The sequence below is a fragment of the Mizuhopecten yessoensis genome, unplaced genomic scaffold (assembly GCF_002113885.1).
Source record: "Mizuhopecten yessoensis strain PY_sf001 unplaced genomic scaffold, ASM211388v2 scaffold2041, whole genome shotgun sequence".
Lineage (NCBI taxonomy): Eukaryota > Metazoa > Mollusca > Bivalvia > Pectinida > Pectinidae > Mizuhopecten > Mizuhopecten yessoensis.
In genome coordinates, this window is record NW_018404348.1 from 213,903 (window position 1) to 232,085 (window position 18,183).

At 35.0% G+C, this 18,183-nt stretch overlaps 1 protein-coding gene across 1 annotated transcript; it reads right to left on the reverse strand.

Moving 5' to 3' along the window:
- Nucleotides 1–458: 458 nt before the first annotated feature.
- Nucleotides 459–12,132, reverse strand: LOC110444357 (S-phase kinase-associated protein 1). Its single transcript, XM_021488745.1, has 5 exons — nucleotides 12,026–12,132; nucleotides 10,777–10,873; nucleotides 9,119–9,333; nucleotides 2,653–2,793; nucleotides 459–2,066 (listed from the first exon to the last, which is right to left on the reverse strand). Exons 2-5 carry the CDS (start codon nucleotides 10,871–10,873, stop codon nucleotides 2,031–2,033), a joined length of 489 nt encoding a protein of 162 aa, XP_021344420.1. The 5' UTR covers nucleotides 12,026–12,132; the 3' UTR covers nucleotides 459–2,030.
- Nucleotides 12,133–18,183: the final 6,051 nt, after the last annotated feature.

Consider the following 18,183-nt stretch of genomic DNA (forward strand, 5'->3'; position numbering starts at 1 on the left):
CGGACGCCGCACCACGGCATAAGCTCACTTGGCACTTCGTGCCAGGTGAGCTAAAAATATAAGATGCACAACTATATATGAAAGGAAACTACATATAAAATTTGTAAAGCATTTTTTGAGAAATAGTGATAACAAATTTGAGCTCTCAAAATCCAAGATGGTCACCTGGCAGCCATTATGTTTTCGCGATCAATCCCATTATGAAACATGTAAAACTCGGGACCATGGGAAACCTTCGTAAGAAATTTGAGTTCAACGATGATTACTTCAATGCTTCTTGAGTAATGGAGACAACAAGAAATGTCTAAGGACTGACCATTAACGATTTGTAAAGCCCACAATACGAAAAAGATCGACAGATGGACGACAGATACTGCACTTTACCACAAATTCAAAGGTATTTTGTGCTGACTGAATCTATGACTTCTTCAATGAAATTACCAGAACAAAAAAAAAGAAAATGTTGACATGGATTTTTAATATGGATGCATGAATATTTATACAAACACTAAACACAATTTTATAAGAGAATAACTGGGCAGAATGTTTTCATACATTATACATCAAACGAGAAAATCTTTCTAGCACAACAACGATCAACCAGGAAGATTGGAGAATAGGTTAACTTCATATTTAGTAAACTGTTTCAAATCAAGCCGTGTCACTCATAAGCAATTATTTTTCCACAAGTATAATTTGCTGTGAACATGCCATACCTTAAAATGTCTCTAAAATCAAACTGTAAAAGATACTTTGTGTATAGTGAATACATATGGCACCTTTACATATTATTTTTACAGTTTCATCAACAGCTCTGTGCAATATCACAACATTGTAAATGCTGGTAAGTAATTTTTTGATTGTACTTACTGTAATATATGTCCCAAGATTATATCTTAAATAGGTCTCAAAGAGTGTCCGTCAACAAAAGAGGAGGAGAGAGAATGATGGGGAAACAAAAAAACATAAGCAGTTCTAGTATAAACGTCATTTCCTTCTTTGAATGTTACTGATCACAGAGTTTTCAATCTGGATTTTTAACGCCAATTTAACCGTTCTTTCTACTTGAAGAAAGGTGTATAGATTGCAAATTGTGATTTCGTGATCTTTAGCACTATCAATCTTCTGTGTCCATATCTTTTTCTGGCATAGACTTATCAACACCTGTGTACTTGTAAAGTAGATTGGAAAAGAAATAAGCCAAGTACACAAAAAATCTAGTACTGTATGTAATACAATTGTCTGAATTGAGTAAAATAATTATTCAAACTATCTACTTGCACATATTTTTGCTAAATGTCTGCTGCTAATATAATGAAAGTTTCAAACTTTAGTTATTTATTTCTACAAGCTAAAATTAAAATAAGAAAACAAACAACCATATTTCAAGTACAAAAAAAACCCCATGTTACAATTCAAATAAATTAAAACTTTATACAGAATCACAGTATCGAAAGGGATTTTATACTCAATTTTAATCATTTCAATTAGGCGTCCTTGTAAACAGACACACTCCACACTGACTGCCTAAAGTTTGCTTAACGAAACGTTTCAAAATGCAATAAGCTTCCATCAAATATTTAATTTACTTCACATATTTGCCTTTTTGAGTCGGATAACATCACTTTTGCACATTAAATAAGATGGGATTTGACGAGTTCAGAAACACATGTGTAGCCTTAACAATTGCAACGTACAGATTCTGGCCTGTTTTGTAATAAGCTTTCCATTTAATGTTTAGTAGTCATTCTTGAGGAACCGTCCTCCTAGTTAAGGTAATTGTAGCCACACAAACGAGGAATAAACATCATTTTGGGTAACCACAATATCTTATCACCTACTCAACTTCAGCTTCTGTTCCTCCTCTCAGGTGGACCGGGGAAGGCAACCTGAGATAGGCTTTGGATGATAATTCTGTGAATAAGATATATCATTTATGTTCAAGAGGTGAAAGCCTACAGTCTATATAATATCTTAGTCGCTTTTTTAATACACAAGGAGACGGGACAGAATCTCACTTTCCACACCTTTTATTTTTCCTCGCACCATTCATTTTCCTTTCGTACCTGTAATGACAAAAAAATAGTTTAAACAATTAAAGTAAAAGTGGAACAGCTGCAATATGCAATAGCATTAATAATGAATTAAATTCATTCTGTAAGTGATGTTCTTTTTAAAACCTGTTATCACACTCAATCAAAGCAGTAGTCTGATTGACCAAATTAATCAATGACTAGGTGTATTGCTTCAGACTATGACTAATCGGTCTTAATTTTCTATGATCAATTATGGTTTAACGATGTAAAAACTTTCAAAAGTTACTGAAATATTGAGCAGACTTGGAAATAGATAAAGGTAAACAATGTTGCTTATATTTTACACCATGAACTGCATATAACAAATGCTTATAGCTAGGGTATCAATAAAATCATCACTGCATTCATCCATTTTGGTAAATGTTTCCCTATTTATTTTTCAGTTATGACTAATCAATGGTTGGCTGATTTTGATATCGATCACTTGAGAATGGTGATGATCAATCATGGATTTTGAAGTAATTCCCAACATTACTTATAGCATTAAATCTAACCCAAAACATAGATTGGTCTCCGAATTTCAAATCTATGAACTTGTACATGAAAGGAATCTCACCTGTTCTTCCTCTGCTGGTGTAAAATCGTTCTTGATATTAAAAGTTTTTCTGATTTCCTCAGGTGATTTGCCTTTGATCATGTTGGCCACAGTCTTGCATGTTACATCCAATAAACCCTTGATATCTAGGTAGTTGGCTGCCTGCATCACAAATAAATAAAATTCAGGTCAAACTTTTGGCAAGATTTTTAAAATTCTATGAACACAGTACATAACCAGTATGTACTAAAAACTAAATTTTACCTGACGCATAGACTTCACAGATACACCCCTGCTCCCAACATGTCTACAAAGTTTGAAGCCCATTACTGAATAGTAGCTGAGATATACTCTAGAAACCATTATCATTTCGGTCCTTGAGGTCAAGGTGAAGGTCAAACTCAAGTCAGAGTGATCTCGTTTCAAGATTCCAAGCCACCATCTATAATGTAGCTATATACAGTGTTATGCCCATTTGTAAAACAGCGCTGAGATTTGCTCTAGAAACCAATATTTCAGTACTTGAGGTCAAGGTGAAAGGTCAAATTGAGGTCACAGTGACCTCTTTTTAGAATGTGACACACCACCTTTCCATGATGCACCTTTATACAAAGTTTGATGCATATTCAGGAGACAGTAGATGAGGTCAAAGTCATAAGTCATTAAGTGATATGAACATTTAAAACTAATAATGAAATATGTGTGAACAAACCTTACTTTATGACAATACATGTATTTGTTTTTATAATAATTTCCAGAAAAAATACCGTTTCATATCCTTTCTATTCTAATTATAAGAGATGAATGTACTTTCGGTTTTGTGTGTTAACATCCTGGTGTGTGTGTTGATGGTGGTTTGCTAAATGTATTGATCTGATTAGGTATGCATTACTTTTTCTTCCTTTTATGTCATTTTTCTATTTTCCTCCTACTCTTTATCCTGTTCTCTGTTCTCTTTCTTTCTTCTTTGTTGGGTGCGGAGGGAGGGCAATTGGTTTCAAGACATTTGTTTATTACTGCTATATGGAAGGAATTAGGCGAAGGCGAATTGTCAGGGTTTAGTTAGGGGATAGGAACAAAAGGAAAGATGTATTTAAGTACCTGAGGGAAAAAGATTTTAACATTTACTGTCTACAAAACACACACTTCACTCCAGATATTAAAGATATGGTAAGAACAGAATGGGGATTAGAGTGCTACTTCAACTCACTGCGATCGAATTCAAAGCATGTTTTAATAGTATTTAACAATAATTTTGAAGTGAAAGTAACCAAGGAAAAGAAAGACTTGACGGGATTTTTTTTAGCTTTGCAAGTAGAAATAGAAGGTAAGTGCATAATAACACTGATAACAGTCTATGGACCAAACTCTGACGCACCTACTGTCTATGACAATATAATAGAAACTATTAGTGATTTTATTAATGAATATTTTATAAAATGTTGAGATTTTAATTTAGTGCTTAATCCTGAAAAAGACTATGATAAAAGTTATAAACATATTCACAACCCAAAAGCTAGAGACAAACTAAATGAAATAGTTGCAGATTTTGGAATGGTAGATATTTATAGAGAACATCCTGAGCAAAAAAGATATACTTGGAGAAGATGTAATCCTACCAAACAGGCACGTTTAGACTTTTTTCTCATATCAGAAAATTTATTATCAAGTGTACATAATTCTACTATCGATCCAGGATATAGGTCTGATCATTCAATGCCAATAATCTCTTTAATTTTTAATGAATTCAAAAAAGGTAAAGAGCTATGGAAATGTATTACCTCTCTTTCACATGAAATAGATTATCTTGAAATTGTCGAGAAAACCATCATAGATGTCAAAATACAATATGCACTTTACAACCTAAATAATATAAATCTAATTCATGATTCAGAAATTATGTTTCAAATAAATGACCAGTTGTTTTTAGAAACTCTCCTAATGGAAATTAGAGGTAAGACTATTTCATACTCTTCCTAGAAAAAAAGCAACAAAATTTAACAGNGTATCACAGTATGCTGATGATACCTTGTTGATTTTAGATGGTACAATCATTTCCTTAAAAGAAGCAGTTGGTGAATTAAATAATTTTGCAATAATTTCTGGGTTGAAAATAAATAAATCAAAATCTCAGGTAATATGGATAGGAAGTAAAAAGCATAGTGAGGAAGTCCTTTATCCAGAATGGAAATTACAGTGGGGAAATAAAGCTTTTAATCTTTTGGACATAGAATTTCATGTAGACTTGCATAAAATTACTAGGCTAAATTATGATAAAAAGTTAGTAAAAATAAAGGCACTTATAAATACATGGAATAGGAAAATAATAACACCAATTGGTAGAATATATATCATCAAATCACTACTCATCTCACAACTCAATCACTTTTTCATTGCATTATCAAACCCAAATGAATGTTTTATTAAAAAATTAAACACGTAACTATTTATCTTCTTATGGAAAAGCAAAGTTGACAAAACCAAAAGAGACATTGTTATTAGAGACTATGTTGATGGTGGATTGAAAATGATGGATGTGATGTCTTTTATAGTCCTCAAAACTAACATGGATAGGGAGACTATTTACAACATCAAGTAATGGGCAGGAGATTTTAAAACTTATATTGATTTTAATATTTTAGCAAATGATGAGCATTTTTTTTTTTGGAAAGACATGTTTAATGCATGGAAAAGGTTAGTAATAGTACGAGATAATCAATGCAAGGGAGATAACTCTTTTTCCAAAATGCCTATCTGGTATAATAAATTGTTTAAAATAAATAATAAGAGTATTTTATATAGAAAGTGGTTCAGTAAAGGTGCAGATATAGTGAATGACCTACTTAAGGATAATAATTCAAAATTGTTTTATACTTTACAAGAAGTTAGACAAAATTTTAAAATTGAAACAAATTTTCTTGACATCTCTCTCAACAACATGAAATAAAATGTATAAGCTATCCTTATATACCTAGTAATATACAAATATTTCTAAGAAATAGGAAAGGTACAAAAGACTTTTGTAGTTGGCTTTGTAAAAATGATACACTGTCAACTGGTAGAAAGAAATGGAGTAATTATTTTGATTATAATGATAATACATGGAGAAATATCTACAAAATACCATTTCAAGTAACCAAAAACACAAAACTGCAATGGTTTCAGTAAAGAGTTAATCAACACATCTTTACCACAAACTCATATCTGTACAGGGCTGGAATAGTAGATAATCCTCATTGTTATTTTTGTAAATCAGACATTGAAACAATAGAGACAGCACTATGGGAGTGCAATCAAGTTCAGAATTTATTAACAAACTTTGAGTTTTTATTAGATGTTTTGTTTATTCCTTTTGCTTTTAAAAAGGAAACATTTATCTTCGGTATATGTGATCAAACCAGAACTTGATACATGGTAGATAACCAAATTATTCTTATTATAAACTAGAACGCTGACAGGTAAGTAAGGGCCCCGTCTTGTGGCAATTTATCCCCCATAATCATCAAGAAGCAATCTGCCCATATAGCTGAGCTTGACGTTTGACATTTGGACTTCAAAAAGAATTGCAAGGAAGCAAAATATACATTTTACATGTACTATGATGCGAGTCTTGTTTCCTTTCACCTCCATATTTGCTGGGCTAACAGAAATGTAAATACCAGTGCAATACTCATTTGTTAGCTTTGGTTGTTTTATTTCACCTTATATACCTCCTACATCAAGAGCCAGGGTCAAGGTCAGAGATCCACTTTGTCTTTGACCTTTGGACCCAAATGACCTTGACCATGAACCTTGTGACCCTGAACTTTGGTCAGTTGACTTATTCTTTAATTCCGACCAACTTTGCTTCTTGATATCATAACAAAATGTTCATCAGTGAAAAATACAAAACTTGACCTTGACCCTTTGGACCCTGTAACCTGGACCTAAGGTCAGTTGACTCTGTGTTAAGTTCTGAACAACATTGCTTCATAATGTCATAACATAATGTTCATCAGGTAAAAAGGTACAACATTTAACCTTGACCTTCGACCCAATGACCTTGACCTTTAGTCAGTTGACTCCTTGTTTAATTCTGATCAACTTTGCTTCATCATGTCAAAACAAAATGTTTATCAGTGAAAAGATGCAAATTTGACCTTGTCCTTCGAATCTAATGACCTTGACCTTTGACCTCAGTGTGTCTCTTTGTTTGATTACGAACAACTTCGCTTCATAATGTCATAGCGAAATGTTCACCACTGAAAAGCTACACACTTTGACCTTGACCCCTGACCCGATGACCTTGACATTTGGTCAGTTGACTCCTTGTTTAATTCTGATCAACTTTGCTTCATAATGTCATTACAAAATGTTTATCAGGGAAAAGATGCAAATTTGACCTTGTCCTTCGAATCTAATGACCTTGACCTTTGACCTCAGTGTGTCTCTTTGTTTGATTACGAACAACTTCGCTTCATAATGTCATAGCGAAATGTTCACCAGTGAAAAGCTACAAAATTTGAACTTGAACCCTGACCCGATGACCTTGACCTTTGGTCAGTTGACTCCTTGTTTAATTCTGATCAACTATGCTTCATGATGGCATAACAAAATGTACATCAGTGAAAAGATGTAAAATTTGACCTTGACCTTTGAACCTTATGACCTTTGACCTTGACTTTTTACCTCAATGTGTATTTTTGTGAACTGAACATCTTGACCAAGTTTCATGTACATCGGTCAATAAATACCAGTTATCAGCCAGGAACAGAATTAGTGGACGGACGGACAGACAGAGTGATTACTATATAGGGCACCCGTATCTCCGATACGGGGCCCTAAATATATGTTTATAAAGCAAGATGCCTAGAAAAAGCTCTATCAGTAAATGGCCTTATAAACTGTATAAAAGAGACTTATGAGATACAGAAATATTTTGTGAATGGGAAAGATGAAAAACATAGACATACCTTCCAAAAAGACTGGGAAAAGTGGCAAAACTTTTTTGATATCCCATAAAACCCTCAATTTCATGATTTATATGTAGAAAACCAATTACGTGGTAACAGTAATAGATAGGAATACTTTTAAGTATATTGAGCTGATATAATACAACTGTTACTGTACGATCAACAGGTTAATGTGATAAATTGTTCTTCTGTAACCGATCTCCATCCTCTCAACCCCCCCTCTCTTTCTCTCTATCTGTCTCTCTCAATCTTGTTTTCTTTTCTTTTCATATTTCTTAATTCAAATGACTTATCATTTGTGTATTGTGTGTGTGTGTGTATGGGGGAGTGTAAGTGTGAGCGAATGCCTGAGTATATTTTTTTATTGGTAATTTGGGACATGGACATGGAATAAACTCACTTTGAAGCTGTGTATGTACATGTGAATTGATGTATACAACAACTAAGTGATGGATTTTAAATTTGTAAAATGTTTGTAAATCAGGAATGATGATGAAGATACATATAGAATGATGAGTGAAGATTATAATTGAAGATGATGATTGTATGATGATGGTGATGATTGTATGATGATGATATGATGATGATGATAATTATATGTTGATGATGATACATATGAAATGATGATTGAAGATTTTGGATGATGATGGATTATGGCAATGATGATTGATGATTAAATAATTATATATGAAAGAGGATGATGAAGATGATAAAGATGAATGATGATATGTTGATGATGATATTATGATGACAATGAAATTGATTGTGATAATGCTAAATCCATGTCCGTGTGTGTATATGTGAGAATGTATGAATGTCCTGTTTATGAATATGTATATGCAATGAAAAACTTGGAAAAATAAAACCATTACAAAAAATAAAAAATAAATAAAAAGTCAAAAGTCAACTTGATGTCAGTGACCTGAAACATCATATGGCCTACTCAAACAATGTCAAAAGCCATGCATCCTCTAACTTCCCATAACTGTGTTTTCCGATGCAGACAATCATATTATTTAAGTCAGAAGAATTTGTGTCAAAGACTCAAATAATGAGTTTTCATCTTTCTAAGAATGATTTTTTATGACAAAAAATCGTAACAAAATTCTGTTTGAAACCCTGGTTCAAATTTTTATCAATCCAGCAGCCATATTGTGAAAGCATTATCAACAAAGTGCTAGACTGACAAAGAAATGTATTTTGTGTGCTATATCTTTGTGTCAGTAGGATATATGGTACCTTTATTACATGAACTGTGATTACACATTGTTGTCACGAAAGTTTTGAACCACTTGAGTGAGATTTTGATGCCTAATTTTTGTTCCGCCTGGATTGAGGGCAGAAAATGCATCAAAGAAATAGTTCTTCTGAAATGAGATCATATTCGATGAAAAATAAGCGAACAGCAACCTTTTTTTTCAAGGAATATGTATTACCAAGATTAACTGAACTTCAAACATCAATAGCATATATATATTTTGGACCTTGAAATAACACTTGTTTCAGGCTGTCACAATACTTATATCAATACTAACCAGAATTAATTCAAACAGTGTTCCCTGATCAACTTTGAGGAACTCTGCATCCCAAGAACAGATATCATCAGTGCGCTTTTCTTTGTTTTCGTCATCTTCTGGCGGTGGTGGGTCGTCCTTGTGGTATGTACACCACTGTACCACTTTCTTCAAGATTGCTGCATTTACATTGGGAAGAGGGACAGGCTCCTCATCATCCTCATCAACACCCAAGTCTGTAGCATATAATTACCATGTATCATTATTCATAGAGCCTTATATCTTTGATTTTTATGGGAAAAGCTACAGAAAGAATTGGCACAAGTTTTGATTATTTTCATTAATGATTTACTCAATGATGTTGAAAAACAAGAAGGAAACACTAATGAATTTAAACAAGAGTACCGCAGGGCGGAACAAAATACACCTGTTGAATGCCATATAGTGTTATATACTATCTTGCATTAAAATAAGATTTGAATCACTTTAAGAGTGTCTAGCTAGCATGCTATAAATCTCACCTTTCAATACAAAGTCAATGTTCGATTTCTTTAATTTTCTAACAGTTTGAGGAAAACAAGAAATCAAAAGATAAGTCTCCAACTCATTAAACACAACTTGATATCATGATTATTAAGCCTACCAAGTTATAAAGAAATCAGTCAAAAAAAGTAGGAGAGATTGCTGGACAACCAAAAATTTATGCTGGACGGACGACGTCAAATTTGACGGGCTTATAAGAATTAATCACAGTAATTTATCCTGACTCAGATAGTTGATTCAAACTCATAGACTCATGCTGTTCTTTTGGGACTCGCCATCTTTTTGAGGACCCACTATATATGTCTCTTTATAATGGAACTCACTAAAATTTTGAAAAAAGTTGTTCGGAACTAACTCGAACAATCTACAAAAATCACTGTAATCTTTATCACATCATTGTGATGAAACTTCATTAGCCCCACTATATAGCTAGTTACCTGAATATTCTTCACACAAGTCCAACTTAAAAACAGTCTTTACAAAATTATCACTAGACTTGCTATAATACACAGAGTGGAATTTTCACTCCTGAAATTGTTTTTGCATTGAAATCATTTAAATTTCTTTTTCATTAACTAGTAAACAATAATTTCAAACATTAAGTAGATTTGACAGACTGACAATTCAAAAGGACATGGCAATGGAAAAAGGAAGAAATTTATTAATTGCTCATGCACACAAAAATCACTGATGTTGTAAACATTGTCATCAATTACTAGACTTAAGCCATGCATGGTTTGGTCAGTTTAGATATATATATAGAAAAGTACAGCTAGTTCCGTCATATGAAATTAACAGTTAGGATAAGTTAACATTAACTGACTAACATGGCTGTTTTCTCAGCAAGTGAAAGAATAAAAATCAACATCTAATTTATAATTATATACATTATATGCATAACCAATTATTGATGTATACTAGACTTGAGCCACTATTCCACAAAAATACCCTTGACTTCAACAAACTGTTTCACTTAAATTAAATTGGTTGTGTTGTCTCCTGTGCTGAACTTTTTTTTATGTCATTCTTAGACAGGGACAAGATGAAACAATCTGACACAGGTTTGGATGAAAAAGTGTAAAAAGCAAATGTACTTTGACGATTCAGTTTAAAACAGATCAAACCAAGTATAGTACCTTCCAGCATTGTCTTGATTGTGACAGATTGCCTGGCAATATCCACATCAATTTCAAATATCTCCCCATCAGAACTCTGTAGCTTGATATTTGGCATCTGGAAAGCAAGTGTAACACATTTCATACATTCATATTTTTATAGTATTAGTAAATGCTTTTGGCAGGCTCCAGGACCACATATAACATGCAGGGCTCATTAACTTTTAAATGCAGTTGCCCTGTGGTGCAAGTAAAATCAAATCTTGCTTCCCCAAATCAACTCTTGAACATGACCTAACCCCAAAATAAATTTAAAATCATAACTCTGCTGTAGCTCTGTTGACATATAATAGATGATCTTACATTAGATGTTTATACCTTGTACCTACTTTTGCATTAAATGCATTAATCGAAATATTTCTGTGTAACTTCTAAATATATATATATAATATATATAAACCATACCTGTTGTTACACATAATTCACGTGAAAAAATATAAATGTCTTAAATACAAAATGGTCTGAAATTGCTAGCTAGCTCGGTAAATTAAGTAAATAATAAAACCTGAAATGATCATAATGATGATGGTTGACCACTTCTTTATTGTAAGCCATTGACCATTAGAATTTGTTTCCCGAAAAAACTTTTCGTTGACAATATGTTCTTAAAAAGGAGTTTGTGTTGTTTTTTTTATTCCATATTCATGACATTGTGTTTGTAACAACATGTTTGTCCCTGTACAAAGAGATTCCCTCAAGCATGCAATTCCCAATCTGCACAATATTTCATATTTAGTAGAACAACGTCTCCTGTGATACAAAAGCTGGTTTATTTAAAAACATGCCTCATGCGTCTGATTTACAATAGACTGCCTTTTTTCGGTCAGAGTGTATTTTCTTTCTACATTTTCTGAATTTCCATGGATGACGGACATACCCAGGACGATAGCAGATCTATTTTCGTGAAGAACAGTGAAGAAAACAGGAATCACAAAATAAGGAGTGATTTATCTATATCGTATTAATCGATTTTAGCGTTTTAATTAGAGATATTTTCAGCAGTAACAAAAAAATCCCCTTCTTAGATGCTTGTCAACAAAATATTCCGCCATTTTGTTGGCATGAGAGCACACGTTCGTCAATATAAAATCATCCGTTTTTGAGACTAAATCGTTTACGGATTTGATTTATATTGAAAGACTTCTTTCTTGGAGAACTCCCTTTCCCTCAAATTCGAAGAAATTCAATCACACTTGAAAACAACTCTTACTTTTTTGGTTTTCTATGTCCTCTTCTTTGATTTATAAGTGTATATTCGTGCAATATTTCCACCTACCGGCGATTCAATAAAACTCTGCTCACAACAAGATAGATAACTCGTGCTATCTCCACCGTCATCGCTAAAAACGTGGCCATATATGGAGGCATATATGCGTAAAATAGCATGGTGATTCGTAACCGAATATAATTAGCGATGTTATAATAATGATGGTGAAAGTCATAATAGATCTTATTAGATGATGACAATCATTATTTCTACTTAATCACTAGTAAAAGGAAAGAAAAAATCACACAAAAATAAAAGTAGTTGGTAAATAATGTCACAGAATGTGATTATTGCTATCTAAGTCCGTGATAGTGTCAAGGGAGAATAACGTTAACTCGTCGGTTTTTCATCATATTTTTTTTTTTCATTTTTTTCTTCTATTTTACACAAGATTAGTTTACGTACACACAAAGACACAAAGATCCTTCTCGAGACTTGCGTCGCCTTGATGTCATGTTTTTACCTGCAGGCTTGCTTGTTCGTCTTAAAGTAACTAAAACATTGCAGTTTCGTTCAAAGCATATTGCTGTTATTTTGCCCATGCTGGGGAATCACCCCTTGTGCCATTGTTCTGCCCTGCTAGCTGTCTTATCTTTACCTGGGAAGGTACTAGATCCCTAAATCACATATTTATCTTATACGGTGTTTAACTGCCTGGGATTAGATCCCAAGGTTTATGGAGGGCACTCTTTTCGTCGGGGAGCTGCGACTTGGGAATGTTGTGGTCCCTGCAGACTCCATTAGACTTCTGGGTCCCCGCAGACTCCATTAGACTTCTGGGCCCCCGCAGAATCCATTAGCCTTCTGGGTCCCCGCAGAATCCATTAGACTTCTCGGTCCCCACAGAATCTCTTTACCTGGGGAGGGACTAGATCCCTAAATCACATATTTATCTTATACAGTGTTTAACTGCCTGGGATTAGATCCCAAGGTTTATGGAGGGCACTCTTTTCGTCGGGGAGCTGCGACTTGGGAATGTTGTGGTACCTGCAGACTCCATTAGACTTCTGGGTCCCCGCAGACTCCATTAGACTTCTTGGTCCCCGCAGAATCCATAAGACTTCTGGGTCCCCGCAGAATCCATTAGACTTCTGGGTTCCTGGACAAGTGGTTGCTTTTTGCGATATGTCGATTCAAATATCAAACAACACTCAGAATCCATTAGACTTCTGGGTCCCCGCAGAATCCCTTAGACTTCTGGGTCCCCGCAGAATCCATTAGATTTCTGGGTCCCCGCAGAATCCATTAGACTTCTGGGTTCCTGGATAAGTGGTTGCTTTTTGCGTTATGTCGATTCAAATATCAAACAACACTTGGATGCATTACAACTTTTCCCCACTACCTTACCACGTTAAACAACACCTTTATCCCACTGGATAAATGTATACATGCTAGGTCTTTCATAGTAATATTTCTTAATAAAACGCTTTCTTAAATCTAAAAAACATTAACATTTTAATATAAAACGAAATTCATCTTCAATATCCCCACTGTTACAGTATGCACATGTTCTTTCAATCCTATCTACTTATACAGTGTTTAACTGCCTGGGATTAGATCCCAAGTTTTATGGAGGGCACTCTTTTCGTCGGGGAGCTGCGACTTGGGAATGTTGTGGTCCCTGCAGCCTCCATTAGACTTCTGGGTCCCCGCAGACTCCATTAGACTTCTGGGGCCCCGCAGAATCCATTAGACTTCTGGGTCCCCGAAGAATCCATTAGACTTCTGGGTCCCCGCAGAATCCCTTAGACTTCTGGGTCCCCGCAGAATCCATTAGATTTCTGGGTCCCCGCAGAATCCATTAGACTTCTGGGTTCCTGGACAAGTGGTTGCTTTATGCGATATGTCGATTCAAATATCAAACAACACTCAGAATCCATTAGACTTCTGGGTCCCCGCAGAATCCCTTAGACTTCTGGGTCCCCGCAGAATCCATTAGATTTCTGGGTCCCCGCAGAATCCATTAGACTTCTGGTCCCCGCAGACTCCATTAGACTTCTGGGTCCCTGCATAATCCATTAGACTTCTGGGTTCCTGCAGAATCCATTAGACTTCTGGGTCCCCGCAGAGTCCATTAGACTTCTGGGTCCCCGCAGAATCCATTAGCCTTCTGGGTCCCCGCAGAATCCATTAGACTTCTGGTCCCCGCAGACTCCATTAGACTTCTGGGTCCCCGCAGAATCCATTAGTCTTCTGGGTCCCCGCAGAATCCATTAGACTTCTCGGTCCCCACAGAATCTCTTTACCTGGGGAGGGACTAGATCCCTAAATCACATATTTATCTTATACGGTGTTTAACTGCCTGGGATTAGATCCCAAGGTTTATGGAGGGCACTCTTTTCGTCGGGGAGCTGCGACTTGGGAATGTTGTCGTCCCTGCAGACTCCATTAGACTTCTGGGTCCCCGCAGACTCCATTAGACTTCTGGGGCCCCGCAGAATCCATTAGACTTCTGGGTCCCTGCAGAATCCATTAGATTTCTGGGTCCCCGCAGAATCCATTAGACTTCTGGGTTCCTGGACAAGTGGTTGCTTTTTGCGATATGTCGATTCAAACATCAAACAACACTTGGATGCATTACAACTTTTCCCCACTACCTTACCACGTTAAACAACACCTTTATCCCACTACCTTACCACGCTAAACGACACCTTTATCCCACTAGCTTACCACGTTAACCCACGGAATTAGATTAGACACCACCTTTATTCCACTACCTTACCACGTTAAACAACACCTTTATCCCACTACCTTACCACGCTAAACGACACCTTTATCCCACTAGCTTACCACGTTAACCCACGGAATTAGATTAGACACCACCTTTATTCCACTACCTTACCACGTTAAACAACACCTTTATCCCACTGGATAAATGTATACATGCTAGGTCTTTCATAGTAATATTTCTTAATAAAACGCTTTCTTAAATCTAAAAAACATTAACATTTTAATATAAAACGAAATTCATCTTCAATATCCCCACTGTTACAGTATGCACATGTTCTTTCAATCCTATCTACTTATACAGTGTTTAACTGCCTGGGATTAGATCCCAAGTTTTATGGAGGGCACTCTTTTCGTCGGGGAGCTGCGCCTTGGGAATGTTGTGGTCCCTGCAGACTCCATTAGACTTCTGGGTCCCCGCAGAATCCATTAGTCTTCTGGGTCCCCGCAGAATCCATTAGACTTCTCGGTCCCCACAGAATCTCTTTACCTGGGGAGGGACTAGATCCCTAAATCACATATTTATCTTATACGGTGTTTAACTGCCTGGGATTAGATCCCAAGGTTTATGGAGGGCCCTCTTTTCGTCGGGGAGCTGCGACTTGGGAATGTTGTGGTACCTGCAGACTCCATTAGACTTCTGGGTCCCCGCAGACTCCATTAGACTTCTGGGTCCCCGCAGACTCCATTAGACTTCTGGGGCCCCGCAGAATCCATTAGACTTCTGGGTCCCCGCAGAGTCCATTAGACTTCTGGGTCCCCGCAGAATCCATTAGATTTCTGGGTCCCCGCAGAATCCATTAGACTTCTGGGTTCCTGGACAAGTGGTTGCTTTTTGCGATATGTCGATTCAAATATCAAACAACACTTGGATGCATTACAACTTTTCCCCACTACCTTACCACGTTAAACAACACCTTTATCCCACTACCTTACCACGTTAAACGACACCTTTATCCCACTAGCTTACCACGTTAAACCACGGAATTAGATTAGACACCACCTTTATTCCACTACCTTACCACGTTAAACAACATCTTTATCCCACTACCTTACCACGTTCAGTTCAGTTTTTTATTACCTTGAACCTTACGACTCATCAGTTCAAAATAAACATATATACAAGGATAAACAATACAATCACTCACACCCATATACACCCCCACAAATACACCCCACACACAAATACACACTCACATACCCATTGGTATAGTGTAGAGAGACATCCCTCTTTATATAGGTACATAGTCTTCCTTTTCTTATTACTCAGTTTAATATATTTGGCTAAATTTGTTAACTGTTTTTTGTTCCCTGTTTCCATAAGTTGGATAAATGTATACATGCTAGGTCTTTCATAGTAATATTTCTTAATAAAACGCTTTCTTAAATCTAAAAAACATTCACATTTTAATATAAAATGAAATTCATCTTCGATATCCCCACTGTTGCAGTATGCACATGTTCTTTCAATCCTATCTACATTGTTATACCTACCAATTTCAATATTTAATTTGTGAGATGACAGTCTAATTTTTGTAATTTCTTTCAGATTTGTATTTCCTATGGGTTTTGTTAAATATGGTTGTAAACAGAAATTTTCGCCAATAAACTTGTACAGTGAACACTTAGAAGATGAATCTATTTTTTCTTTACATTCTTGCGTAAATATATCACACATTCTGCTTTTAATAATATTCATAATATAATCGGATGTATAGGTATCTCCATATTGCCATATGTACCCTACTCCCATTCTAAATAGTTCGTTTCTTACTCCATTCATCCATTCACTACCATTTTCTAACATTTCTTGATAACATGCATGTAAAACACAATTGTCAGTTTGTTTTAATTTTAACCAGTATTTAAAAATTCTAAATTTCCTAATAATTTCCAAAGGCAATCTTCCTAATTCTTGGTAAACCATAAAATTTGCAGTAGATTTCTTAACCCCTAATAATCTTTTACAATAACTTAAATGTATTTTCTCTATATCTGGTGCTTTATGAAAGCCCCAAACTTCCGCTCCATAATTAAAAATACTACAGACATATGTATCGAAAACATGAAGCTGAGTTTCAACGTTAAAATATTTTTTCTTAGACACGTTTGATACTGAAAACAATGCTTTTCTTCCTTGTTCAGCGATTTTTTGTTGAGTTTTTTTGAATTTACCATTAAAATTCATTAATATACCCAGGTAATTAAATTCATCTACAATATCTAAAACACCTCCATCAAAGTACCACTTATCTTTATCTCTTAATTTACCTCCGTTACGGAAAACCATCACCTTGGTTTTACAAGTATTAACCGTAAGATTCCATTTATTTGTATAAAGTAATAAAGTATCTAACATTTTCTGCAATCCCTCAGAGGTTTCGGCCAATAACACCATATCGTCTGCATACATCATTAAAAATATATTAATAGTTTGTAGCTCTATAGAAGGACACCCTTCTGTTAAAAAAATCATTTCGCAATCATTGACATACAAAGAGAACAATAGAGGAGACATAATTTCCCCTTGAAATAATCCATTTTTACATTGAAAAAAATCTGACATGTTTTTGTTATACTTTACACAACATTTTACATCTCTGTACAAAGAACGTATAATATTCAACATCTTTCCTTCTATACCTTCTTTGATAAGTTTGTACCACAGATTCTGTCTATTAACGAAGTCAAAAGCTTTTTTGTAATCAATAAAACAGCAATACAGTCTATTTCTATTTTTCAGGGTTTTACTTATTAATGTGTGTAATACAAATATAGCGTCAATAGTTGATAAATTCTTCTTAAAACCAAACTGAGCATCACTTAATTTACAATAGTCACTATCGAAATTAGCAAGACGCTCATTAAGAATTGATGTAAAAAAAATCCCTAAACAACTTACTAAAGTAATTCCTCTGTAATTATTGGTATCGTTCTTGTCTCCTTTCTTAAAAATAGGAATTATATTACCTACCGACCATGATGTAGGATAAAAACCAGATTTAAAAACATTGTTAAACAGTACCACAAGACATGGCATAAGTACCCCTTTACCCTTAATAAAATACTCATTAATTAGTAGATCTGGACCACACGCCTTCGAGTTGCTCAATTTATTGATAGCTTTGAGCACTTCACTATCAGATATCTGATCATCTAATTTTTGAAACATAGTATTTGGTACATTAACATCATAATTATTTAAAAACTCATTAACCATTTCATTCTCAACAGGTTCCGTTGAAGACAATTCGCTAAAATACTTAAAAAAATCTTGTTCACTAAGATCCCCCTTATCGTTATTATTTCTTTTCTTGCATCTACTATAGAAAGCCTTAGGGTTACTTTTTCGCAAGTAATCCATCATATTACCT